The following is a 27,381-nucleotide window of genomic DNA, read 5'->3' as shown; positions in this document are numbered from 1 at the left end:
TTCTTTGCCTCCCCAGATTCCTTCAAACCTCTTTGTAGTCAATCCCTAATCCCTGCTTACCGTGACTACACCTGAGCAAAAGAACAATTTGGAAAACAGATAATTTAAATTGAAATTTTATTAGATTGGGACTTTATGTAGTAAGTCCTTTTCTTTCTTTGGTGATAACTAGAAGAGAGGTTGCATTCTAGGGACTTTGTTTGGGGGAACTTAACATATTGTTCTATTGCTCTTTTGAATTGGTTCTCCTGTGCTGGTAAGTGGTACTTGCTATGAAATCTTGTCTGGTAGCTCAGGAGAACAAGGAGCTAAACAAAAGAAAACAAAATAACAACAAACTATCTGCTATACGAAATGGTGATAGATGATGAATTCACATATTTAACATGCAGTTAAATATTATACCATCTTTATTCTTTCAGAAGTTTGGTTAGTAACATTAGAGAGACATTCCTCCAGCGCCTGAAATGTCCTTCACAATGTCCTTTATGTTACCAGGGCTTGGGAACAGTCATGCGAAAGTGAGCACAAGATTTTTACTGTGCTTCTTTGATTTTTTTTTCTCTTATAGAAATTAACATAATGTTTCTGAAAATTAAAATATCAGGAAACTAGCAGAGTACCTGGGTGGCTCAGTCAGTTAGGCAACTGACTCTTGATTTTTGGCTCAGATCATGATCTCAGGGTTGTGAGATTGAGCCCAGCCGTGGGTTCTGCGCTCAGTGGGGAGTGTGCTTGAGATTCTCTCTCTCCCTCTGCCCCTCCCCCTGCTCATTCTCTCTCTCTCTAAAATAAATAATCTTTTTTAAAAATCAGGAAAATAGAGATATAGAGATAAGCATCTGAATTAATGATTTATTGCTGCATATTAGCAGATTACAAAAACAGTAGTTTAAAACAACACACATTTGTTATCTCACAGTCCTGTAGATTCAGAAATCTGGAATAGCGTGGGTGGGTTCTGTGCGTAGAGTCTCACAAGTCTGAAATCCCGGTGTCAGTTTGCTTTGTTTTCATCTGATGCTCAGGCTCCTCTTCCAAGTTCACTACAGTTGCTGGAAGAATTCATTTGCTTCATGTCTTCAAAGGCAAGGGAAACAAAGGCAAAAATGAACTATTGGAACTTCATCAAGATAAAAAGCTTTTGCGCAGCAAAGGAAACAGTCGACAAAACCAAAAGACAACTGACAAAATGAGAGAAGATATTTGCAAATGTCTTATCAGATAAAGGGCTAGTATCCAACATTTATAAAGAACTTATCAAACTCAACACCCAAAGAACAAATAATCTGATCAAGAAATGGGCAGAAGACATGAACAGACATTTCTGCAAAGAAGACATACAAATGGCCAACAGACACATGAAAAAGTATTCAATATCACTTGGCATCAGAGAAATACAAATGAAAACCACAATGAGATACCACTTCACACCAGTCAGAATGGCTAAAATTAACAAATCAGGAAGCGACAGTTGTTGATGAGGGTGCAGAGAAAGGGGAATCCTCCTACATTGTTGGGGAATGCAAGCTGGTGCAGCCATTCTGGAAAACAGTATGGAGGTTCCTCAAAAACTTGAAAATAGACCTACCCTACGCCCCAGCAACTGCACTACTGGATATTTACCCCAAAGATGCAAATGTAGTGATCCAAAGGAGCACCTACACCCCAATGTTTATGGCAGCAATGTCCACAATAGCCAAACTATGGAAAGAGCCCAGATGTCCATCAACAGATGAATGGATAAAGAAGATGTGGTATATATACACAATGGAATATTATGCAGCCAACAAAAATGGAATATTGCCATTTTCAGTGACATGGATAGAACTAGAGAGTATTATGCTAAGTGAAATAAGTCAGTCAGAGAAAGATAATTATTATATGATCTCACTGATATGTGGAAGTTAAGAAACAAAATGGAGGCTCATAAAGGAAAAGAGGAAAAAATAAAACAAGACAAAACCAGAGAGGGAGACAAACCATAAGAGACTCCTAATCATAGGAAACAAACAGGGTTGCTGGAGGGGAGGGGGATGGGAGGATGGGGTAACTGGGTGATGGACATTAAGGAGGGCATGTGATGTAATGAGCACTGGGTGTTATATAAGACCAATGAATCACAGACCTGTACCCCGAAACTAATAATACACTATATGTTAATTAATTGAATTTAAATTTAAAAATTAAATTAAATTAAATGGAAAAAAATAATTCAGTTGCTTGTGGTTGTAGGACTGAAGTCCTTGTTTTCTTGTTGGCTATCAGACAGCAGCCATGCTCTGCTTCTAGAAGCTGCCTCCATTCTTTTTTCATGGGGCCTTTTCCATTGTCAGACAAGTAATGGTGCACTGAATCCTTCTCATGCTTCACTCTGATTTTGTCTTCTCCTGCCAGCCAGAGAAAGGTCTCTTCTTTAAGAAGTCATGCAATTAGATCTGGCCCACCCAGATTATCTCCCCATCTTAAAGTCAGCCATGCTATATAACAACATCATCATGGGAGCAATATCTCATCACTCTAACAAGTTCTAGGGATTTGGTGGAGACATATTTGGAGACCATTTTAACTTCTCTTTACTACAGGCCATCCTCTGGATTAGGGATACATGTCCCTTCCAAAGGCAAATACGTTTACCTTACCCCTAATATTCCCAAAGTTTCATCCATGGCAGCATCAGTTCAAAGTAAAAACAAACAAACAAACAAAAGTCGTGTTAATGTCATCAGCTCAAAATTACAAAATCACATCTAAATCATTTATATCAGGTGTGGATGAAACTCCTGAGGGTGTCCATTAACCACAGGGTACAATTCCTCTCCCTCTGTAGACCTGAGAAACTACAGAACAATTGATCTGTCCCCCTTGTGCAATAGTGAGACAGATAAAGGACAACATTATTCAGGTTCCAGTTCAAAAAGAGGGAAAATGGAAGGTATAAAAAGGTCACTGATCCAAAATAATTTGGAAATCCACCAAAATAAACTTCAGCAAGAATTCCTTGGATAGGTTTCAAGACTCAGGAATAATACTCTGTGACATGAGGCTTTACTTCTGGGCTCGCATATGTTTGCATCTTCATTTAATTCATTATTATTGTTTTTCTTTCTCTCACAGGCCTCTGGATCTTCCACTTCCATCTCATGACAGCATCCTCCCCTTAATGGTTGGTATGTCATCCCCACCTGAACAGGTCTGAGAGTGACCTTGTTGTGGTTCTCACTCCCAGGAGGGGCTGCCCTCACCATCTCACTCCTTTGGGATCCTCTTCCCTGACCCTGATTTCTGTCTGTCATGATGCTTTCAGTTTACCCAGGTGGCTTAGGAGGAAGGCTAGAACTGTGGAGCCCAGAACTGATCTCTGCTGTCTCTTCTCCAGGGGGAGAATAAATGACAGAGGTCTTCATAAAGAAATGACTCCCATGAGGGCTGACATCCCCCAGCAATTGGAGCCGAGGAGGAAACACCCTAAAAACCCAAGTCCTGGAAGCAGGACCCACATCACGTAGGAGCCCTTCCCGGAAATGTCCCCTTTCTCCGTTGAAAGCCACCTTGGATGAGGGACTTGGTCTGCTCAAAGCGGGGTCAGTCTTGTGAGCACTGGGGCGTCAGAATCTCCATCCTAGGCTCTTTGTTTAAAATGGGCTTTTTTCATACATGAGAATCTCCTTGGAGTTTTTGTCTGAAATGCAGCTTCTTTGCCTTATTCCCAGGGGATTCTAACAAGCACCACAGTGACTCTGATGTAGGTGTCCTTTAGCTCTGCAGCAGGTGCCCAGGGACTGGAGCCCTGTCTGCTGCATGATGTCCCAGTTCACATCTAACTTTCCAGTGGCTCATGCTGCCTTTCCTAATTTATAGTATACATTTTCTATCATACAGGAGATACATATGCTCAAAGAGAGAATTAAATGATCCAGTAAAGCGTATGTGAAGCTGGTATCGGACTCTTGGACAGCTTCTCTGAAGGCTGTGCTTTTATTGCGTCAGCACAGACCCGGGATAGAGTTGGAACAGAAATATGGTTGGGACTGGAGATCAGTAAAAGTTCATCATTCCTGGTAACTGTTATTTATCCACTTGACAAGTATTTACTGAATGTTTCACCTGGCAGGCTGTCATGGAGGCACTGGGGACATGGCTGAGCAAGGCAGACCGATGCCAGCTCTCAGGGAAATGAATGTTGGCACAGGAGTCAGATATCTGAGCGATAATCATGTAAGTGCATTTTATTTGTGATCATGATGAGTGTTATGTAATACACTTGTGTTCTGTGATCCTGGTCTATTAGCCAGTGATTTAAAAGTGAATAAAAGGAAGAGAGCTATATCGCTGTGAGAAAAGATTTGTCCCCAAATAGGCCTTCTGATTTAATCCAAAGTCTCCTGAAAATTATTTATGCATTTTTAAGGGGAACTTTTAATTTCAGTGTCCCCTGAAATTCTGTTGTGGGTTTCTGGAGGATGTGTTAGGAGCCTCGACAGGGAAGCTTGCAGCCAAGGCCAGTGTGGGGGCTCTGCTGCCATCAAGTGATGAAGGAGTTTGGGGCAATTAATCTCTCTGGGCCTCAGTTTCCTCATCTGTAAGATAAGGTTGTTATTCAAATTTTCCAAAGTTACCTCCTGCTCAGATTCTGTGAGTGCATGAGGGACTGAGGTGCCTGTTAAACAGTCCTGGGGACTGCAGCTGAGACCTGACTTCTCTGCGTGTCTCCTGTAGGAGCCTGAGCTGAGCCCACACTGAAAACAGAGAACGGAAGGAGCCGATGGAAGACAGAAAAGCAGCACGTTTGGAGGATGAGAATAACCCAAAGATGGCCAAGGCAATGGTGGAGCAGGTGGTTGGCGCAGGAGGTAAGAAGAAGGACAAGTTGAGTTCAAAGAAATCAAGGGAGACCACGGAATGCATACAGCAGCTTCTGACTCTGCAAGGAGGTGCCCGAGCTGAGGAAGGAGGACTAAGAGAGTAACTTAGGCCACAGTGAACCTGTGCACCTGCCGAGGTGCCCCACAGGATGGAGCGGGCTTGGTTTGAACTGCTGGGAAGCACCAATCCCAAGAGGAGGAGGATGTGACCATGAGGCTCTGCCTCAGGCACCTAGCCTCGACCTTGGAGCTGCCCTCACGGTCGATGTCCTCCACGTAAGCGTGGGCTTAGAGGGATCAATGATGTTTGGATAAGGGTTGGAAATGTCCATTCTCACTGCAGATAGTTCTACCCTAAGGTCAGGAAGGCCCAGGGTAGGAGACCATTGCATCTGAAGCCACATGATATTAGTAATATTCTTAATGCTGCCTGGGGGTCATGAATGGAAAGGGTCAAGGATCTACTCAGAAAGTGAAGGTTTAGGGAATATAATGTTTGAGTGGAGTCAAGTGTAGTGTAGTGGGAGAAAAGTTATTGCATTTAACAGCACCTGATGACTTCTGGGGAAACAAAGCTGACGCTAATCATGGCTCTAGATGCCAAATAACAAAGCAAACCACTTTCTTGCATTGGTCGTAGAGAAACAGGAAGCCCTTAATGCACATAACATGCTGGAAAGTTGCTCTGCCAGGAGGGTCATGCAATAAAACAGATCACCTGGCCACTGACAGAAGAAAGGGCTGGGCTGAGTTTGTGACAGTATCCCCTAGGTGGTGGAGAAAAAGGGTTGGGGCTTTTGAAGTTACAGGTGAGCTGGCTCATAGTAACATTACACGATCTTGAGAAAACATATCTAGCAAAATTTTGGATTCGATGGACACTAAAAATTTAGTCCATGATCTGCAATAATTCTTTTTTTTAATGCAATGATGATTTTAATTTTTGTACTTTGTTATTTGATTACTGTCGAAGTTGAATATTTTCTCATAAGTTAATTTTCTTAAATACTTTTTATGTGACAGTCTGTCTAGGATTTGAAGTATGTAATTGACACAGTATACTTCGGTTCCTTAGGGCAATGAGAAAACCATAATAACCTTGTGTATTAGTTGGTTATTGATTTATAAAACTATACTAGTTTTCAACATGAAATTATGGGGATATTGACTAGTCCAGTAGCCTTGTTAACCATATACTATAAAGGAAGTTGAACACAAACATGCTAAAGTGAAAATGCATACAATGTTCCCCCCAAATTAAAAACTCCCAAATACAAATATGCTTTAAATGCAAAGAGTCAAGGCCTACTGTTGGAAGCTGTTCACTAGTACTGAGGAAGGTCATCAATTCACTCTACTTCTTTGTATCTAGTTAATTTTCTCCTCTGGGAAACAAACTGAGGGCTTCAGAGGACAGGGGGTGGGGGAATGGGATAGGCTGGTGATAGGTATGAAGGAGGGCACGTATTGCATAGTGCACTGGGTGTTATACGCAAGTAATGAATCATGGAACTTTACATCAAAAACTAGGGATGTACTGTATGGTGGCTAACATAATATAATAAAAAATCTTACTAAAAAAAAAAGAAAATATGGAATAGAGACTGGATTAGCTAGGTAAGGATAAGTACAAGTTACCTCTAGGTGTATCCAGAATTGTTGATGGTTCCCTCTGGGCATATTAGATGATGGTATAGAATGGGGAAATGAATTTCAAATTCTGCCTGTTACTTGGGCGTAGATTTCTGATGTTTCCCATAAGGACAGGTTGATTACAGGAGAGCCTCAATTGAGAATGGGGAAGGCACCTAAAACAATCAGATTAAAATAATATGTGAGTAGGTTGAAGTTGAGCAATGCAATAGTTCTTTCACAGGTTATCCACTATTGGCTTGAGCCAAAAATGACTTTTCCATTCTTAGAAAACCAAAGGGCACCTGGGTGGCTCATTCAGTTAAGCGTCTGACTCTTGGTTTCAGCTCGGGTCATGATCTCATGGTAGTGAGGTCAAGACCCGAGTTGGGCTCCACGCTCAGCCCAGGGTCTGCCTCAGATTCTTGCTCCTGCTCGGAGTCTGCCCCTCTGTTCTCCCAGCTCACACTACTCTTTCTAAAATAAATAGAATCTTTTAAAAATTAATGATGCTTACAAATAATGAGATTTAAACACATCCTACGATGACTTTGATGAATAACAAGTCAAGCAGCTTTTTGTTTTGTTTTGTTTTAACAGAGAGCAGAACTGTAATTCAGCATGTCAGTGGAAGAGGCGAGTAACGTCCTATCCTCTCAACATCCAAAAGTAAACAGGTAAAAGAAGGAATGTATACAACTATATGTGATGTACACAATGATTGGTTGGTTATAAATAAATTGAAATAAATCTGTGTTTATATTGACTCTTGAGCCTTGTCAAATAGGCAGAGCATTGGGAAACAAAAACTGGACCGAAGGTCATTTGTGTACTTAGACTTTGGAAAACCATTAGACAAACATAAATCAAACACATATAAAGCTGCTTGTGTGCCACATTTTAGGCCATCAAGGGTGAACTTTAGGAGAGACACCTAATACTGAATGGATGCTTTGGTTTTTTTGAGACATGTCACCTGAGCCACTGGGAATTTGAACTTGTGAGTCACAGAGGTGAGCAAGCTTTGCCTGATAGGATGTTAAGTTCAAAGCCTAAAGAGGTAACTTAAATATGCTACACACACCACTCACGACTTAAACCAAAGATCTTTCTCTCTTCCTTGGGGGAATGAAGCTGACGCAAAGGACTACAGCTTCTGTTGCAGAATCAGGACCTGATGCTTACAGACTCATGGGAGTGGACACCTACTTCAGATTTGAAGTAGGAGCCATTGTCTCCAACGGTAACTCAGTCACACAACTGAGTCACACACAGCCCTCAGCCTGCCACTATTAATTGTTTTAATGCTGTTGGTATCATTTTATAATAGATCACATCAGAAAGAAGACGAATCAGATTTGGGCACCATTCATGGTATTTGATGGATATATCATTGCATACCGTCCCAAGGCTTCTGGTAGTACATAGTGCTGGCAGTAGATTATTCAAGACTAAGTAAAATAATAAGAGAAAACAGTGGCCTTTAAATTTTGCAACTGTGGTATCACATCTAAACTTAAGATAGATTAGCAGCCTTACCAACTGAGTGGTTACTCTTAAGGAAAGTTTATTAATGAACATACAAAGCATTTCACATGCATTGGTCCACAAGACTCTTTGTAGGGCTATTTACCTTTTCTTTGGACTGCTAAGAAAACTCCAAGTGAATGGAATAAGATTCTTGTCACCTGGCAAATACCTAAATCTCCAAAGATATGGTCACTGGCAGATCTAGATTGACTCTGAAAAGCATTTTCAGTTTGTATCAAGATACAACATCTACATATAAAACTCAGGTGTGTTTTATGTGATCGCAATGCCCCACTGAAATGTGAAAAGTGATACCATTGATAGTAGCATGAAGCCTGAAATACTGAGGGATAGATCTGATCGAAAATCACAAAATATTTCACAGAGAAATGAATGAAGCCATAGAAAATGAAGAGAAATTCTTATTCATGGGTCCCAAGCTTCAGTACTGTTCAAACATCAATTTCCCCCATCTGATATATATACACTCAATTGAATCACTCTCAAAATCTCAGCCTTTATCCTTGGTAGAAAGTGACCAGTTGATTTTAAAATTCATAGAAAACTGTAAATGACCTAGTGTGGCCAAAACACGTGTGAAACAAAGACCCAAGTTTGAGGGCCAGCTGTACCTAATTTGAAGAACGATTCTGAAGTTATAGTAATTGAAACAGATTGGTATTGGCATATGACAGGTAAGCAGATCAATAAAATGGATTACGGATTCCAAAAAGAAACTAATACCTATACGGAGAAGAGGTTTTTGATAAACGTGAGAAGCAAAGCGTTGTAAGAAATATAATCTTTTGGAACTCCTGGTGGCTCAGTTGGTGAAGTGTCCAACTCTTTTTTTTTTTTTTAAGATTTTATTTATTTATTTAACACAGATAGAGACAGCCAGCGAGAGAGGGAACACAAGCAGGGGGAGTGGGAGAGGAAGAAGCAGACTCATAGTGGAGAAGCCTGATGTGGGGCTCGATCCCATAACGCCGGGATCACGCCCTGAGCCGAAGGCAGACGCTTAACCGCTGTGCCACCCAGGCGCCCCGAAGTGTCTGACTCTTGATTTTGGCTCAGGTCATGATCTCAGGATCCTGGGATCTCGCCCTGCATCAGGCTCCATGTTCAGCAGGGGGTCAGCTTGGGATTCTCTCTGTCTCCCTCTGCCCCTCCCTCTCCAAAATAAATAAATAAATCTTTTAAAAATGTATAATCTTTCAGTAAGTGGTCAAGTGTAATATTTTCAGCACATGAATATGGATATGACCTATGTATATGCATGTAGAAATAAATACATAAAATTGGATCCATAACTCACACCATGCAGAAATTAGCCTAAAATAGAGTATGGGCCTAAATAGAAACCTTAAAATGTTAAGACTTTTCAAAGAAAACATAGTAGAAAAGTCTTTAGGAGCACCTGGGTGACACAGTTGGTGGCTCATCTGACTCATGATTTTGACTTAGGTCCTGAGCTCATGGGTGGTGGGATCAGGCCCAGCGTTGGCTATGCACTCAGTGGGGAGTCTGCTTCAATTTCTTTCCCTCTTTCCCTCCCCCTACTTGCTCTCTCTCTGTCACTTTCTCACAAATTAAATAAATAAATATGTAATTTTTAAAATATTTTATTTCTTTGAGAGAGACAGAACACATGCAGAGGGGCAGTCAGAGGGAGAGGGAGAAGCAGACTTTCTGCTGATCAGGAAGCCGGACGGGGGGCTCAATCCCAGGACCCTGGGATCATGACCTCAGCCAAAGGCAGATGAGTAACCAACAGAGCCACCCAGGCACCCCAATAAATAAATCTTTAAAAAAGTGTTTAGAACCTAAAGTTGGACAATGATTTCTTTCTTTTTTTTTTTTTAACGATTTCATTTATTTATTTGATAGAGTGAGAGAGCACAAGCGGCGGAGCAGCAGAGGGGAGAGGGAGAAGCAGGCTCTCCGCTGGGTAAAGAGCCCGATGTGGGGCTAGATCCCAGGACCCTGGCATCACAACACTTAACCGACTATGCCACCCAGGCGCCCCCGGACAATGGTTTCTTAGGTATGATACCCAAAATTGTGATTAATGAAAGAACAAATTTGGACTTCATCAAAACTGAAAACTTCTGCTCTTCAGAAGACATTGGTGAGAGAATGCAAAGTCAAGGGAAAAAAATACAAGGAGACTATGTTTATAAATTACATATCTGCTGAAGATCTCCTAATAGAACCATTGAAAGAACTCTCAAAAGTTAAGAAGACGACAATCCAATTTAAAAATGGGTAAAAGAAAAGTGCCTGGGTGGCTCAGTTGGTGAAGCAGCTGCCTTTGGCTCAGGTCATGATCTCAGGGTCCTGGGATCGAGCCCCTACCCCCTCTGTCAGTCTCCCCACTGAGCAGGGAATGTGCTTCTCCCTCCCCCTCTGCCCTCCCCACCCCGCCTCCACACCCCCGCTCTTGCTCTCTGTCTATTTCAAATAAATAAATGAAACCTTTAAAAAATTAAAACAAAATGATAACATGGGTAAAAGACTTGTGAAGACAGCTCAGCAAAGCATATATACGGAAGGCATATAAGGACATGACAAGATCTACATCATTACTTTAGGAAAATGCAAATTGAAACCACTATCTGCCAATTAAAATGGCAAAAATGAAAAGAATCTCCATTCCAAGTATTGGCAAGGATGTGTAGGAGCTAGAATTCTCGTACACTGCTGATGGGCATGTTAAATTCTACAACTACTCTAGAAAATAGTTTGGAAATTCTGTTTTGTTTTTAAAATTGATTGATTTGAGAGAGAGGGAGAGAAAGTGAGTGGGGGAGCAGTAGAGGGAGAAGGAGAGGGACAGAATCTCAAGCAGACTCCCTGCTGAGCACGGAGACCTACTTGGGGCTGGATCTCACCACCAATGAGATCATGACCTGAGCCGGAATCAATGTCAGACACTTAACCGACATAAATATATCAAAGTGAAAGAACAGAGATTCAAAAATATACCCACATATGCACAGCTATTTGATTTTGTATATTTGTGTGTGTATATGTTAATATTCTTTACTGGGGAAGTGGAAGACTTTTCTGTTAAAGACAATAGAGCAAAAGATGATTTGTTTTTTATTTTTTTTTTATTTTTTTCAAATTTTTTTAAAAGATTTTTTGTTTATTTATTTGACAGAGATAGAGACAGCCAGCGAGAGAGGGAACACAAGCAGGGGGAGTGGGAGAGGAAGAAGCAGGCTCATAGCGGAGGAGCCTGATGTGGGGCTCGATCCCATAACGCCGGGATCACGCCCTGAGCCGAAGGCAGACGCTTAACCGCTGTGCCACCCAGGCGCCCCTGGTTTTTAAAAAGTAAATATTAACAAACACTTCCCACTACATATCGAAATTAATTGGAGATATGAAAGCAAGAATTCCAAAGCCTATAAAAGAAAAATAGGAAGTATTTTCATAATATTGGCATAGACAAATATTTCTAAAACAGGACACGATAGCACTCACCATAAAAAATTCAATTAAATTGTTGTTCATGAAAACTAAAGTCTTCTGTATACCATAAGACATTCTTCAAAAATGAAAAGGCCATCTGTAGACCAGGAATGATTATTTTCAATACATATATCTGACAAAACGCTCGTCCAAAATATATCAAGAACTCTTATAAAACACAAAGAAAATGAGAAACAACCTAGTATATTAATGAGCAGAAATATTTTAAAAAGCCCATCCCAAAAGAAGACATCCAAATGATAATAAGCATATGAAAACCCAATGGGGTATCTGCTAGATTGGTTGCCTTTTTTTTTTTTTAAGTGGACCCCAACACAGGGCTCCAATTCAGGACCCTGAGATCAAGACCTAAGCTAAGGTCAAGAGTTGGATGGTGCCCCCCGAAATGGTTTCTAATGCTGCCTCCTCTCTTCACTAGATATGTGGCCCTGGGAAGCTTTGTAATATTTCTCAGGTTTTTTTTTTTTTTCTCATCAGGAAAAGGATAACATCTGAGTAATAAGACAATTCATAGGATTCAGTATAATCTGGTAGGGTGCAAGAACTGTACTTTTGCTAAGAATGTATTTGACCTTGAATTGTCCTTTACACATTTTTAAAAGCATAGACGAAAAATTGGTGAAGAACAGACAAGTTGTTCTAAAATAAATATCCTTTCACCTTTACTTTTTTTTAAAATTTTGTATTATGTTGTGTTAGTCACCGTACAGTACATCCTTAGTTTTTGATGTAGTGTTCCATGATTCATTGTTTTTGTGTGTGTGTATTTTGTTTTTGTTTTTTGTTTTTTTTTTAAGATTTTATTTATTTATTTGACAGAGAGAGAGATAGCCACTGAGAGAGGGAACACAGGCAGGGGAAGTGGGAGAGGAAGAAGCAGGCTCCCAGCGGAGGAGGAGCCTGATGTGGGGCTCAATCCCAGGACTCCAGGATCACACCCTGAGCCAAAGGCAGATGCTTAACGACTGAGCCACCCAGGCGCCATTCCATGATTCATTGTTGGCGCATAACACCCTGTGCCCCATGCAATATGTGCCCTCCTTAATACCTGTCACCGACCAATCCCAATCCCCCCACCCCCTCCCCTCTGAAGCCCTCAGTTTGTTTCCCAGAGTCCATAGTCTCTCGTGGTTCATTCCCCCTTCTGTTTACACCCCCTTCATTCTTCCCTTCCTTCTCCTACCAATCTCCCTACTATTTCTTTTTTTTTTTTAAGATTTTATTCATTTATTTATTTATTTATTTTTTAAATATTTTATTTATTTATTCATTCGACAGAGATAGAGACAGCCAGCGAGAGAGGGAACACAAGCAGGGGGAGTGGGAGAGGAAGAAGCAGGCTCATAGCGGAGGAGCCTGATGTGGGGCTCGATCCCACAATGCCAGGATCATGCCCTGAGCCAAAGGCAGATGCTTAACCGCTGTGCCACCCAGGCGCCCCAAGATTTTATTTATTTATTCGACAGAGATAGAGACAGCCAGTGAGAGAGGGAACACCAGCAGGGGGAGTGGGAGAGGAAGAAGCAGGATCATAGCGGAGGAGCCTGATGTGGGGCTCGATCCCAGAATGCTGGGAATCACGCCCTGAGCTGAAGGCAGACGCTTAACCGCTGTGCCACCCAGGCGCCCCCTCCCTGCTATTTCTTACCTTCCATAAATGAGTGAAACCATATGATTATTGTCTTTCTCTGCTTGGCTTATTTCACTTAGCATAATCTCCTCCAGTCTCATCCATGGTGCTGCAAATGTTGGGTAATCATCCTTTCTGATGGCTGAGTAAAATTCCATTGTATATATGGGCCACATCTTCTTTATCCATTTGTCTGTTGAAGGTCATCTCAGCTCCTTTCACAATTTAGCTATTGTGGACAATGCCGCTATGAACATTGAGGTGCACATGGCCCTTCTCTTCACTACGTCCGTATCCTTGGGGTAAATACGCAGGAGTACAATAGCTGGGTGATAGGGTAGCTCTAGTTTTAACTTTTTGAGGGACCTCCACACTGTTTTCCAAAGTGGCTGTACCAATTTCCATTCCCACCAACAGTGTAAGAGGGTTCCCCTTTCTGCACATCTTCTCCAACATCTGTTGTTTCTTGCCTTGTCCATTTTTGCCATTCTAACTGGCGTAAGGTGGTATCTCAATGTGGTTTTGATTTGAATTTCCCTGATGGTTAATGATTTTGAACATTTTTTCATGTGTCTGTTAGCCATTTGTATGTCTTCATTGGAAAAGTGTCTGTTCATACAATTTGCCCACTTTTTGATTTGATTATTTTTCTCATGTATTGAATTTAAGAAGTTCTTTATAGATCTTGGATACCAGTCTTTTATTTGTAGTGTCATTTGCAAATATCTTCTTCCATTCTGTGGGGTGCCTCTTAGTTTTTTTCACCTTTTACCTTTTCTACAAAGAAATCATGTATATAATATAAAGATTGGAGAGGAACCAATTTGTATTGAACAACTTTCCCCAAACCCTGAGGCATGTCTACTTTCCATGAAGACCAGAGATGAAATTCTTGACTAGGTCCAACCCCTGCAGTCTTCTCGGTCTGGAGGGGACTGAGAAAGTCCACCCTAGCCCTAGAATGATCTGGACTACTGGACAAGTGTTCCTCAGAAATATAATCAACTACTCACCACTATAGGCCCTGGCAATTTGTGAAACTATGCATGAGGTGTAGACCAACTCAACTATATAACCAGGACTCTCCCCTGAATCAAGGCCAGGATATCATTAGATACCATTTCCAAACTCCCTGTTATAGGCCAAGGCATGCTCCATAGGAGGGAAAACAAGCACAAGAATATCAATTGAGATATCAATCAAGAGACAATTAATCAAGAGACAAGAAACATTATCAAATAATGTCCACCATCCCATAAAACCCAGGAAAGTTCTCATTCAAAAGTAATGTTTTGAGGAATATGTAGTTATAAATCTTCATGATTTGGAGTTAGAAGCCAGTTTCTTAAATGGACAAGCAACCCAAGAATAAATAGATAACCCAGAGTCCATCAAAATTAAAAGCTTTTAGTTTCAAAGGACACTATCAAGGAAGTGAAAAGCCAATCCACACAATGGGAGAAATATTTACAAATTGTATATCTGATGGAGGTTTGCTATCTAGAATACAAAAAACAAAAACAAAAACAAAAAACAAAAAAAAACCCCAAAACCAAAAAGCTTCTTACAACTAAGCCATAAAAAAGACAGCCAATTTAAGAATGGGAAAAAGAGTTTGAGTAGACTTTCTCTAAAGGATAATACCAATGCAACAATGAACACATGAAATGGTGCTCAGTATCATCAGTCATTAGGGAAACACAAATCTAAAGCACAGTGAGATATCACTTCACCCCACTAGTATGACTTGTAGAGAAATGGAATTCTTACACATTCTTAGTGGGAGTGTAAAATGGTGTCACACTTTGCTGTGGAAAATAATAGTTCAGCAGTTTCTCAAAAAGTTAAACATAGAGTTACATATGACATAGCAAATCCACTCCTAGGTTTATAGCTAAGAAAGTTGAAAATACATGTCCACAGAAGGGGAAGAGTAGCTTACATAACACAGAGATGCAGGAAGAAGAACACTGAGAGAGCTGGGACAGGAAAGAGTTTCCAAACTTCATTGCATAGATTAACTCTGGTTTTTCTCTTATGTTCTTGGTTTTTTGTCATTTGTTTGTTTGTTTGTTTTGCTTTAAAGAAAACTTTATTTACTACATACATCCTAAAAATGTGATGTAAATAGAGGAAGATCCAAATAAATTTAAAAGCTTTTCAAATACAAAGCAACTAAAGATAACTAAAGCGCTAGCATGTTTCTCGTGTTTTTAATGGCTAGAGAAAAAAAACTAGAGAAGACACAGAGAAGAACATCGTGATAGTCTGCGACTTTGGAATCTTTCCCTTAAGATCTGTTTTACCTTAAAGACAAGTGGGATGAGTTCATGACAGCCCTTAAGAATACCTGTTGGGAGAGGTGCAGTTAGTTGAGCATCTGACTCTTGGTTTAGGCTAGGGTGATGATCTCATGGGTTGTGAGACTGAGCCCCTTGTCTCACTCTCTCCCTTTACCCATGCCCCCATTCTCTCTCTCAAATAAATAAATCTTTAAGAAAAAAAAAGGGAAACTTCATGGGAAGCTATTTGTGCCTTGATGATTTTATACACACATAAGAATGAAGAATGAGAACTATGCTGACATCATTTTTTAGAAAGAGATGGGAACTGTGGTCTCAGCACAAGGGTGGACAACTATTGAGAGTGGCCACTGAGGGTAGGTCTCCATCAGTGATGACCTTCAGGGGAGACCAGGCAGCCTGGTGTATCAGCACGGCCTCGGCAACTGGAAGGCAGTGGCTCCCCGGGTTCCATTGAAAGCCCCAACGTTCCAAATCTGTTATTGTAAGTGCAGACCATTACCTGGCATTCTGGGTGCTCCCTCTGTCATTCCGGTTGGAGTCTGAGCTGGGGCAGGGCCTTCGGCTATCAGCTCTGGCATCTTGAACCTTGTTTTTGTGGTTACTGAGTCTCAAGTGCTGTGGGGTGTTGTTCAAATTGTTCCCAACAGTAAGTAGAGAATTCCTGTATCCTCAACCCTCAGTCCTGATTTAAACTACTTGATTTCACTGGGTTTTAACCCATCCTGTGTTTGGGTTTCTTCTGCTCATTCCCCAGCTCTACCTCTTCTGCCACACGTCACCATGGCAGCACCTCTTGGCCCTCTTTCCGATCCTGGGGCAGAAAAGAGCCTCCTGAAAATCAACCAGGACCTTCAATCCCAGCTGGAGAAAAGCAAGCAGGACTTCCGAGACCTCAAGGAGAAATTCCTTATATCCGAAGCTACTGCCTACTCCCTGGCCAACCAGCTGCAGAAATACAGTAAGTCCTACAAGGTCATGCTCACCAAAGCGATGGCTGTCTGTATTCCTTCTGAGAAACTAAAACCCTCTGTAGATGTTGTCCTTTCTATTTCCACTGTCACGATAAATTTCATTCTGACCACAATCCAGGAATGGTAGAGGTGGGTATTTTACCCTCAGTTTGCTGAGGATGGGAAAACTGAAGACAAATAGGTTAGCAACCTCCACAGGCTAGCTGTGAGAAGTAGGGTAGGGTTAGAGTTCACATCCCAGTTATTGATTCCTGGTGCAGACACAGAAATGCCTGGTCCTCTCAGGATTGTCTCTGTGCTGTGTCAGATCCTGCATCACAATGACTCCAGAACTCCATCAGGTCAGGTTCCTCTGATGTCCCACTGGCAAAGCACCGAGCTAGTGACACTGGGGAAACATGCTGATGGTACACATGGGGGAAGGGTAGCAGCTGACATGACCTGATTTCAAGGAGATGGAGGTGGGGTCTGCTTTCCCTGAAACTGTGGTATCCGTGGGTGACGCCATCCACACAGTGACTCCCCTGGGGGGAGGGAACCCGTGCAGGCTCTGCTTCCTGGCTCCACAGAGGCCATTTGATACCCTGTGGTAGGGCTGAGGGTGTTTCCAGGAACATCAGACAACCTCTGCTACGTCCCCTGTATCTCCCTGAGAAGGGGAACCTTCAGTGATATAGGATGGCCAACACGTCCAGGCCTGGGCCATGAGACATGTGGCCAAGTGAGAATGAGGGTGAGTGGGGGAGACCATGGCCCCAGGAATCACCCAAGCCAGTGCGTGGGGTAGGTTGTCCCCCACAGTCAGCCTGAAATGGGGAGCTTGGAGGCCTTTTCTTAAGGAGGGCGCTGCGGTGACAGAAGGAATCATGAGAATGGGGCACGTGGACAGCCGAGCGATAGGAAGGAATCCTGACAACTCTTAGCCCGAAGTTTTCTCATTTTCTCACAATCTGCTTTCAATACAACAAGGGGAGGTATAATTAAAAACGATTGATGCAGACAAAAGTAAAAATTGAAGCCTGTTATTTAGGAAAGTGAAGAGGTGATGAGTTTTCAGGGAAGGACAAACAAAGTTTTATTTACAACTTTCCCGATAATCATCCCATTAACTGGGAAAGCAGTTGTGAAGATGATGAAAACAGGTATCACCCGAGGGCTTGGGGTGGAGGTAACACAGCACAGGGGTGAAGAGCATGGGCTCTGGGCCAGGCTTCCTGGACTCAAATCCAACTGCCTATCTTCCTGTGCCTCAGATTCCTCCTCTGTTAAACTACTACTATAGTGGGTGCTACTTCTCTGAGTCGAAATGAATACTGAGTAGTTCCTTGTAAAGCTCTAACAGCAGAGCCTGGCACCGTGTAAACTCTGTTCATAATTCTACTGCTTCTAATAACACTATATATACCGTGTGGGTGGGTTCAACAGATCTTAGAGAAAATGACTCTCTTGGAAATCAAGGAGAAGACAAGTAGTGGGTTCTCAAACTGCTAGTACATTTCAGCTTGTTAGGCAGCCATGAGGTCTCGTGGGATAGAGGTGGGAGCAGATGGTGTCTTAACACTTGGACAGGAAGAGGGTGCTGGATTTAAGAGAATACCTGGAAAAGATTATTTATTAGTCATGAAAAGATTTTAGTATATGCTTATAATAAATTTATCATAAGGATATAAACTTAAAATGATTTGCCATATGGCCTTTTCTCTTTTATGTTTTATTACTATTGTCTTTTCATTAAAAAAAAAAAGCAAAAACCCAGGCTGACATCATTCCTATGATTAATAACACAAACTTTATTAGGATTTGGCCATATTCCTTTCAGGTCCTTCTGCTTTTATGCATTCTAGTTCACACAAGTGTATCTGGTGAATTTTTACCTTTGAGATACTTGTTCAGTATAGAAATCCTAGCTCAGGGGACCCATCGGTCCTGGAGTCCTGGGGGCCTTACGTCATGTCCCTGCTTAGTGTTTTACTTAAGAGGCCACAAGACTTGCTAGAGTGGCCATGATCAGGGTTGGTGTCAGGGGATACGAATCCTGACTGCCAAATACCTGCTACTCACCGCGTCTACTTCCCCTCTGAGCTTTGGGGCTGTTCTTTCCTGGGCTCTGAAACAGGGAGGAATCGAATGCCCTGTAGTTAGGAGGCTGAGGAATGAGAAGTGGAGCTCCTTGCGCAGAGCCTGGTTGCCAGGGTTCCATTTGCGCTGGAATGGACCCCATCTCCTCCCTTGAAGGCAGCGAGCACTGCAGCATATGCAGCTTTCCACTGAGGCAGGCATCTCTGTTTCTCAGAGTGCGAAGAGTCCAGTGACATCATCGAATCCGTGCTGGGGGAGAAGGGGCAGCTGGAGAAGAGGGAGCGGGCAGACACGTTGGCTGAGAAGCTCAGGTAAGCAGGGCTCTGTGTGGGAGGCCGGAGGGAAGCTTTGGGCATCTCTGACCTGGGGCAGCAACAAGTCTGGGCCAGAAGGGCAGAAACCCTCACGGCAGACACATTCCACAACTATGTCTAAAACAACTAAGACAACAGTGATTGGTAAATGATGGACTCCAATGACTCAGAGCCTCATTCTCTCTTGTAAAAAAATATCAAAGTCGCCAAATTCAAGGGAACAGTTCGTGGCATTTAGCACATTCACAGTGTTGTGAGATCACTACCTCATTTCCCTTTCACACAGTCGCGACGTGGCTGACTACAGCTTGTCATCCGTTCCTTCAGCAAATGCTGTCCTCTTGACCCTGCCATTCTCCTGAGCTCAGGACTTAACACCAGCCCTACGGTCCACACTTCTGTGTCTGCCAGTGTTTCTGTTTGCTGCACGACGCACTATATGGAGTTCCAGGGAAATGGGTGTGCCCAAAGTGAGCAGCTGAGGGACATGTCTGTGACGTGTGCTTAGGAGGACCCCTGGGTCTGTTTCCAGAAGGAAAAGATGCAAGGGATGTCAAGGGGGCTCACAGGAGCACTCTCTGATACAGAGGAGGCCTTGTTTTACTTTCTTCTTTCTCTGCCACAGGCAGGTCACCACACATGTGCACAAATTTGTTTCGGCGGCTTCTTGTGGGAAATTCTGCCAGAAATCTCCCCAAAAGCTCTTATAATCTATTGATCAACTCTCTGCATTGTTAAATTTTCTCTCTGTCCCACCGTAGACAGTGCCATCTGCTGATCAAAGACCAGGCTAAAGAGCTGACCCGTTTATATGATAAGTTACGTGAAGGGAGAGATGTTTGCCAACTCCTTGATAAACACCTCGAGGACCTCCTCTCCCATGATGACCCTGAGCATTGCCAAGGACAGGGCTTCCAAGACCAACTGGCTGAGGGACGCAGGCTGGCCAAGTGCCTTGCCCGAAAGCTCAGCTCAGGTAAGGCAGCCACAAGCCCTGATTGCACTGAGCTGCTGCAAGGCCCTGGGCTCACAAGAGTCTTCCCACTTGCCCTCACACTGTTTGTAGCAGCTGTCCTGTGTTCCCCATCATGCGCAAGGCCATGAGAGGACCAGGACTAGAAGGTGGTAACAGAGAGGAGAAATGCACAGGCTGGAGGTCATAGTGCTCCACATGTCTGCTTCCTCCCTGAGGGAACGCAGCCCTTGGGGCAGGAGGCAGCATCCACCAGTGTTAGATCCCGGAAAGAAGACTGTGACAGGAGGCAGCTAGTTAGTGTGCTAGGATCCCCGCCTAAGTGGGAGGTTCCCGGACTCAGCCCCGTCTGTATTAACTGTGGGTGAGAGAGTGAGGTTTACTTCGTCCATCTCTGTCTCCTCATCTGTAATGTATATCAAATAACCTGTTGTCACTGTAGTGAGCAGATAAGGAAAATTCATGAATGCACTTCAGACAAAGTAGAGCCCCTGACCGTGTGGAGTTGGATGAGGAACTTGATGCAGTAGGACTTGGAGGTGGGAACGCTGTTTAGACAGGAACACATTTCCTAGATGACCCCTTGGTAACACTGGAGCCCACGCGGGGGCCCATGAAGTCCCCGGTGGTTGGATGTGGGACAGGGTGGTTGTCCTGTCCTCAGGACAAGGAGGAGGCTCTATGTGAGAGCTGTGAACGCACAGAGAGCCTGTGCCTGTGGCGCGACTCGTGGCACGCTGCTAGACACGGTGTGCAGAAGCCAAGATTGAAACTGGACAAGCATCCCCTGATATGGACAACAAGAGACAGTAGAAGCTGTTGCCCAGGGTCAGTGATGCTGATCCTCAGAATCAGAGACACACTGCCTGATGCATCAGAAAGCCATGCCACAGCAATTCTTGAAGACAGTGTCCTAAATGCAGTGGATGCCTAGTCATGCAAGGACACTTATGTCTCTCGGGCCATAGAGGCCACTGTGTTCATAGTGGTGATGTGGGAACAGCTGATGGGACATTTCTGAATTTATTTGCAGAAAATTATGATGAGGAGGAGGATGAACATGAAGAAGAAACATGGACCCCCAGGTGACAATGAATGTTCAGGAACCGGTAATGTGTGGGTAAAAATGGACAGGGTCTCAGAAAGAAAAGGAAGTGAGGTCAAGAGAGTCACAGATGTCAGATGCAAGGATTAGCAAAACTATAGGTGGTCAGCAAAGGACGGCCCTGTTGCCTGTTGTCTCTGTGGTGCTGTAAACCAAGATGGATTCACCAGCCTCGGGACTCCCCGTATGGACACCATACCCATTCTTTCCTGTGACTGGACACCAGGAGATGCGTATCTACTTCCTACAGAGTTCTGTAAGGGCCTTGGTAGTAAGGTGACCAGCAAAGGAATTGGTACACAGACCCTAGCAAAATTAACCAGCAAGAGAAGTAACTTACCAAAACCAAACACGTGTGGTGTCATGTGACACTATTAATACGAAGGTGCCTAGCAGCCACACATTTCTGCAGTCTGCAGTGACTCCAGAGCTGTAACCACTTGGTCAATCTATGTTAAAGTCAACACGACTCAGGCACGTGGTGGCTGCCCCGGGCCCGCTCTCCATCTGTGCTTCATGCCGTGACTGTACCATACTGGGGCGGTAGAGTCTCATTCCTTGTCAGCCCTGCTGTGGGCAGTGCTCTGCGTATCTGCTGCTGCTACTCTCCCCTCATCCCCCATCTTGGCAGCCACACGTTGCCTCTTGTAGGATGGATAGCTTTTTCCCTCTCCAAGCGATGGCCCTTTGCTTCTAATGACCATTCCCTATAACTCCCATCAAAACCAGCTAGGAAGCCATGATGTCTGATCCCCCCAGTTTGATCTGTTGTCATTCCTGTCTCATCCGGCACAGCGTGGAGCAGGAAGAAGTCGAAAAGAAGGAAGTCCTCCAGGACAGAGTGGATGATTGTGATTTGACCCCTTTGGTTCTGGAAGAAGGGTGTGACAGCGACCAGTCTTACAGTGATGGTGAGTTCCCATTTGAAGAACAGGAAATCGGCTCTGCTCTGGATGTAGCCAGAGAATGGTCCCATACCAAAGGGGATGAAAGTCCATGTGGTTCCCCAGGTAGTGTCCCTATTCCTTGTTCCTCACACCCTGTGTAGACTCAGAGTCTTAATCCCCATAAGTAGATCCTATCCTTACAAACTGTTGTGATCCAGGCTGTAGGACTGAGTTTGATATAAGACATTCCATGAGTCAGTGAGCTTTGCTCAACTCCTGTCTAAGTCACAGCACTTTTATGTCTGGGCCACTGCCAATCACTGCTCTCAAGGTGGCCCTGCCAGACTCATATACCTCTCCAGCCCAGGCACAGGAGGTCACTTCCAGACCTCCTAATTTTCACTGTATCTCTCTCTTTTTTTTATATAATAATATTTTTGATTATATTATGTTAGCCACCATACAGTACATCTCTGGTTTTTGATGAAAAGTTCGATGATTCATTAGTTGCATATAACACCCAGTGCCCTCCTTACTACCCATCCCCAGGTTATCCCATTCCCCCACCCTCCTCCCCTCTGAGGCCCTCAGTTTGTTTCTCAGAGTCCATAGTCTCTTGCTTCATTCCCCCTTCTGATTACCCCCCCTTACTTTATCCCTTTCTTCTCCTACCGATCTTCCTAGTTCTTATGTTCCATAGATGAGAGAAAGCATATGATAATTGTCTTTCTCTGCTTGACTTATTTCACTAAGCATTATCTCCTCCAGTGCCGTCCATGTTGCAGCAAATGTTGAGACATCGTTCTTTTTGATAGCTGAGTAACATTCCATTGTATATATGGACCAATTCTTTTTAATCCAGTCATCTGTTGAAGGGCATCTTGGCTTCATTCATGATTTAGCTACTGTGGACAATGCTGCTATGAACATTGGGGTGCATATGGCCCTTCTCTTCACTACGTCTGTATCTTTGGGGTAAATACCCAGTAGGGCAATTGCTGGATCACAGTGTAGCTCCATTTTTAACATTTTAAGGGACCTCCACACTGTTTTCCAGAGTGGCAGTACCAACTTGCATTCTCACCAACAATGTAGGAGGAATCCCCTTTCTCCACATCCTCTCCAACAATTGTTGTTTCTTGCCTTGTCAATTTTTGCCATTCTAACTGGCGTAAGGTGGTATCTCAGTGTGGTTTTGATTTCAATTTCCTTGATGGCTAATGATTTTGAACATTTTTTCATGTGTCTGTTAGCCATTTGTATGTCTTCAATGGAATAGTGTCTATTCATGTCTTCTGCCCATTTTATGATTTGTTTATTTGTTTCTTGTGTATTGAGTTTGAGATGTTCTTTGTAGATCTTGGATACCAGTCTTTTATCTGTAGTGTCATTTGCAAATATATTCTCCAATTCCAGGGCTGCCTCTTAGTTTTTTTTGACTGTTTCCTTTGCTGTGCAGAAGCTTTTTATCTTCATGAAGTCCCAGAAGTTCATTTAATCTTTTGTTTATCTTGCCTTTGGAGATGTGTCATGAAACAAGTTGCTGTGGCCGATGTCGTAGACGTTGCAGCAACCCTCTCGGAAGCAGCCAGGTTCTTCCATAGGATCTTGGGGAGGGGGGGAAGAATCAACTTGTTGTTGGCATAGACTCAAGACAGGATGCTGTGATGATGGCCTGTCATATCAGGGACATTTTTTTTTAAGATTTTATTTATTTATTTGACAGAGATAGAGACAGCCAGCAAGAGAGGGAACACAAGCAGAGGGAGTGGGAGAGGAAAAAGCAGGCTGATAGTGGAGGAGCCTGATGTGGGGCTCGATCCCATAACGCCAGGATCACCCCCTGAGCCGAAGGCAGACGGTAAACCGCTGTGCCACCCAGGCGCCCCCTATCAGGGACATTTAATTAATGGTTTAAGAGAGCAATGCCAGTGATTGCTTCCAGGGCCCTCCTAAGCCCTCCTGGATGAGTTCTCTCACAGTTGCCTGATTTCACTCTGCTTCTGTTGCGTCCCTGTGCTACATGGGACCTAAGAGTGGGCATTTGTGAAGGGGAATTTCAGTCACGTAACTCTTTCTCTTCCTTTATTTGCAGAAAACCAAATTGATCAGGAGGGACCGAAAGGACAAGAGTCAGTTGCCCCCAGGTAATTCTGAATTCTTGGGGGCTGTGAATTCCAACGTGGCACCCAGGGAAAAGCAGAAAGTGCTGAAGAGAACTATATTATCTATTTGGTCAATGACAAGTTATCCTTTTTCACAATGCTTTCCGTTTTTTTGTGGTACTTGGATTGCTTCCCATTTCTTAGTTACCTCTCTCGTTGAGTAACCCACAGTCAGCCGACCCAGGTAAACTAATATGTCACAGGGATCGCTGTGCTCGCTCATTCTCTCCTCTGTGCTTTTTTGAGAGATGCGTGTCTTCTTTCTGCCTGTTAGATTTATCATGTTGACATGTGTTCCTAGCAAGAACATATCACAGCAAGAAGACAAACATATACTATCGTGCCAGATATTGAGAGAAAGAGGCCTTTCTGGATGAGATAGCTGGGACAGTCGCTTGGCCACTCCATGCAGAACTGGATGCCATTTGACAGGAAGGGGGAAAGCCACCATTCTGAGACTCTGTATGTAGTGAGTCATGACTGGATGGCACAGAGAGAATTGAGGCTCCTTCCTCACAAGCTTGCTGTTTGGCCTGTGCGCTGAGCACTTACTGTCCTTTCTATCTGCTGCTCCTGTGACAAACAGAGCTTGTCGCACTCAAACAAGAAGAGTTGTTTCTCTCTTGAATGGGTCAGCCTCTCTGCTTTCTTGACCATTCCTTTGTCCCTTCCATCAAAGCCAGACAGGACATAGGATTTCAGATCCCTCTCAGGTTAATCTTCGGTTGTCCCCACCCTGCAGGCTCAGCGGACAGCTGCTAGAGGTGGTAGAGCAGGTCGGCTCACGGGACTCTCCGGATAATCACAACGTGACATATTCAGTTCTTCCCGAGCTGTCTGACTCCTACTGGCCTTACAGGAGCGCCGCCATCTTCTCACCTGAGGACCTGGAAGTCTGTTCCTCTCTAGAAGTGGCCAGTGAGTACTCCATTGTCAAGGTGATAAAGCTCCAACTGGACACCCACATAGATCTCCTGTTCTTTGTACCCCAGACCTCTGCTGTGCCGAGAGAGGTCATCCCTGTGGGGAGGCCTTGTAGAGACATATTGATCTGAACTGGGCTCTAGGATTGAGTTTGAAGCACAGATGTCAGGTGTGTCAGGGAGCTTTGCTCTCTTCCTAGTCCCAGGGCATGCCCATGTCATGTTGGCTTCTCTGTCAGGTCATTGGGCCACACTCAACTCACCTGAGCAAGATGAGCGCAGAAGGTGTCTGTCAGACCTAATTTGGATGAAACCTCTCTTCTCACCTTCAATAAGCTCTACGTTTCATCTCTGATCCAGGTCCTTTACGAATCTATGCCTGCCACTGTCAGTTGGCATTCTTATCCAGGGGTAACTGGTTTTGCTATTCTAAACCCCACTTGTCTCTCTCCTTTGATGCCTGACAGCCTTGGCAGCTTTCCTATATCATTGGAGGTGTCACTCCCCTGGTGCGTTCCCTTCCTTTAGTCTGTCTCTTTGTTTATCTTCCCTCATCTCAAGTTAGCTGAGAACCAGAACTGGACCAACGCTATCGGACAGTGTATGTTTGTCCTGAGCCGCTCAGGATCGTGAAACAGACGTACCCCATGAAAGGCCCCAGTATCTATGCAGCCTTGAAGATTGTTCTGCTTTGATGGTGTATAGATTCCATTCATGGGTTTAATCTCAATGGCTTCTTCCTCTCAACCATTCACCAACAGCATTTCAGATGGAAAAAGCCTGAATATTGCAGCAACCGTCTAGGAAGCAACCGGGTTCTTCCCCAGGATCTCGGGGGGAAAAGAATCAACGTGTTGTTTGCCTACACTCAAGACAGGATGCTCTGCTGATGGCCTGTCATACCAGGGTCACTTGTTTAATGGCTTAAGAGAGCAATGCCAGTGATTGCTTGCAGGGCCCTCCTAAGCCCTCCTGGATGAGTTCTCTCACAGTTGCCTGATTTCACTCTGCTTCTGTTGCGTCCCTGTGCTACATGGGACCTAAGAGTGGGCATTTGTGAAGGAGAGTCTGTGTCATTTAACTCTTTCTCTTCCTTTATTTGCAGAATACCAAATTGATCAGGAGGGACCAAAAGGACAAGAGTCAGTTGCCCCCAGGTAATTCTGAATTCTTGGGGGCTGTGAATTCAGAAGTGGCACCCAGGGAAAAGCAGAAAGTGCTGAAGAGAACTATATTATCTATTCGGTCAATGACAAGTTATCCTTTTTCACAATGCTTTCCGTTTTTTTGTGGTACTTGGATTGCTTCCCATTTCTTAGTTACCTCTCTCGTTGAGTAACTCACAGTCAGCCGACTCAGGTAAACTAATATGTCACAGGGATCGCTGTGCTCGCTCATTCTCTCCTCTGTGCTTTTTTGAGAGATGCATGTCTTCTTTCTGCCTGTTAGATTTATCATGTTGACATGTGTTCCTAGCAAGAACATATCACAGCAAGAAGACAAACATATACTATCGTGCCAGATATTGAGAGAAAGAGGCCTTTCTGGATGAGATAGCTGGGACAGTCGCTTGGCCACTCCATGCAGAACTGGATGCCATTTGACAGGAAGGGGGAAAGCCACCATTCTGAGACTCTGTATGTAGTGAGTCATGACTGGATGGCACAGAGAGAATTGAGGCTCCTTCCTCACAAGCTTGCTGTTTGGCCTGTGCGCTGAGCACTTACTGTCCTTTCTATCTGCTGCTCCTGTGACAAACAGAGCTTGTCGCACTCAAACAAGAAGAGTTGTTTCTCTCTTGAATGGGTCAGCCTCTCTGCTTTCTTGACCATTCCTTTGTCTCTTCCATCAAAGCCAGACAGGACATAGGATTTCAGATCCCTCTCAGGTTAATCTTCGGTTGTCCCCACCCTGCAGGCTCAGCAGACAGCTGCTAGAGGTGGTAGAGCAGGTCGGCTCACGGGACTCTCCAGATAAACACTACTTGACATATTCAGTTCTTCCCGAGCTGTCTGACTCCTACTGGCCTTACAGGAGCGCCGCCATCTTCTCACCTGAGGACCTGGAATTCTGTTCCTCTCTAGAAGTGGCCAGTGAGTACTCCATTGTCAAGGTGATAAAGCTCCAACTGGACACCCACATAGATCTCCTGTTCTTTGTACCCCAGACCTCTGCTGTGCCGAGAGAGGTCATCCCTGTGGGGAGGCCCTGTAGAGACATATTGATATGAACTGGGCTTTAGGATTGAGTTTTAAGCACAAATGTCAGGTGTGTCAGGGAGCTTTGCTCTCTTCCTAGTCCCAGGGCATGTCCATGTCATGTTGGCTTCTCTGTCAGGTCATTGGGCCACACTCAACTCACCTGAGCAAGATGAGCGCAGAAGGTGTCTGTCAGACCTAATTTGGATGAAACCTCTCTTCTCACCTTCAATAAGCTCTACGTTTCATCTCTTAGCCACGTCCTTTACGAATCTATGCCTGCCACTGTCAGTTGACATTCT

At 43.8% G+C, this 27,381-nt stretch overlaps 1 protein-coding gene across 1 annotated transcript in view; it reads left to right on the top strand.

The window, feature by feature from the left end:
- LOC123802715 (NBPF family member NBPF6-like) overlaps positions 1-27,111 on the top strand; it is a 33,792-nt gene extending 6,681 nt beyond the window's left edge. Inside the window, exons 5-17 of the mRNA XM_087865739.1 lie at positions 3,118-3,170; positions 3,380-3,584; positions 4,115-4,218; positions 4,720-4,853; positions 7,098-7,174; positions 16,219-16,422; positions 18,729-18,825; positions 19,590-19,804; positions 20,835-20,886; positions 21,702-21,817; positions 23,889-23,940; positions 24,701-24,880; positions 26,799-27,111. Coding sequence (XP_087721865.1) covers positions 16,245-16,422; positions 18,729-18,825; positions 19,590-19,804; positions 20,835-20,886; positions 21,702-21,817; positions 23,889-23,940; positions 24,701-24,880; positions 26,799-27,111 — 1,203 coding nt within the window. The 5' untranslated portion in view covers positions 3,118-3,170; positions 3,380-3,584; positions 4,115-4,218; ... (1 more) ...; positions 7,098-7,174; positions 16,219-16,244. The remainder of the gene's footprint in view (positions 1-3,117; positions 3,171-3,379; positions 3,585-4,114; positions 4,219-4,719; positions 4,854-7,097; positions 7,175-16,218; positions 16,423-18,728; positions 18,826-19,589; positions 19,805-20,834; positions 20,887-21,701; positions 21,818-23,888; positions 23,941-24,700; positions 24,881-26,798) is intronic.
- The last annotated feature ends 270 nt before the right edge of the window (positions 27,112-27,381 follow it).

The sequence above is a fragment of the Ursus americanus genome, chromosome 12, assembly GCF_024610735.1.
Source record: "Ursus americanus isolate L20-20 chromosome 12, mUrsAme1.1.p, whole genome shotgun sequence".
Lineage (NCBI taxonomy): Eukaryota > Metazoa > Chordata > Mammalia > Carnivora > Ursidae > Ursus > Ursus americanus.
The sequence above is the reverse complement of the archived record's forward strand: the minus strand, read 5'-3'. Positions and strand labels throughout refer to the sequence as shown.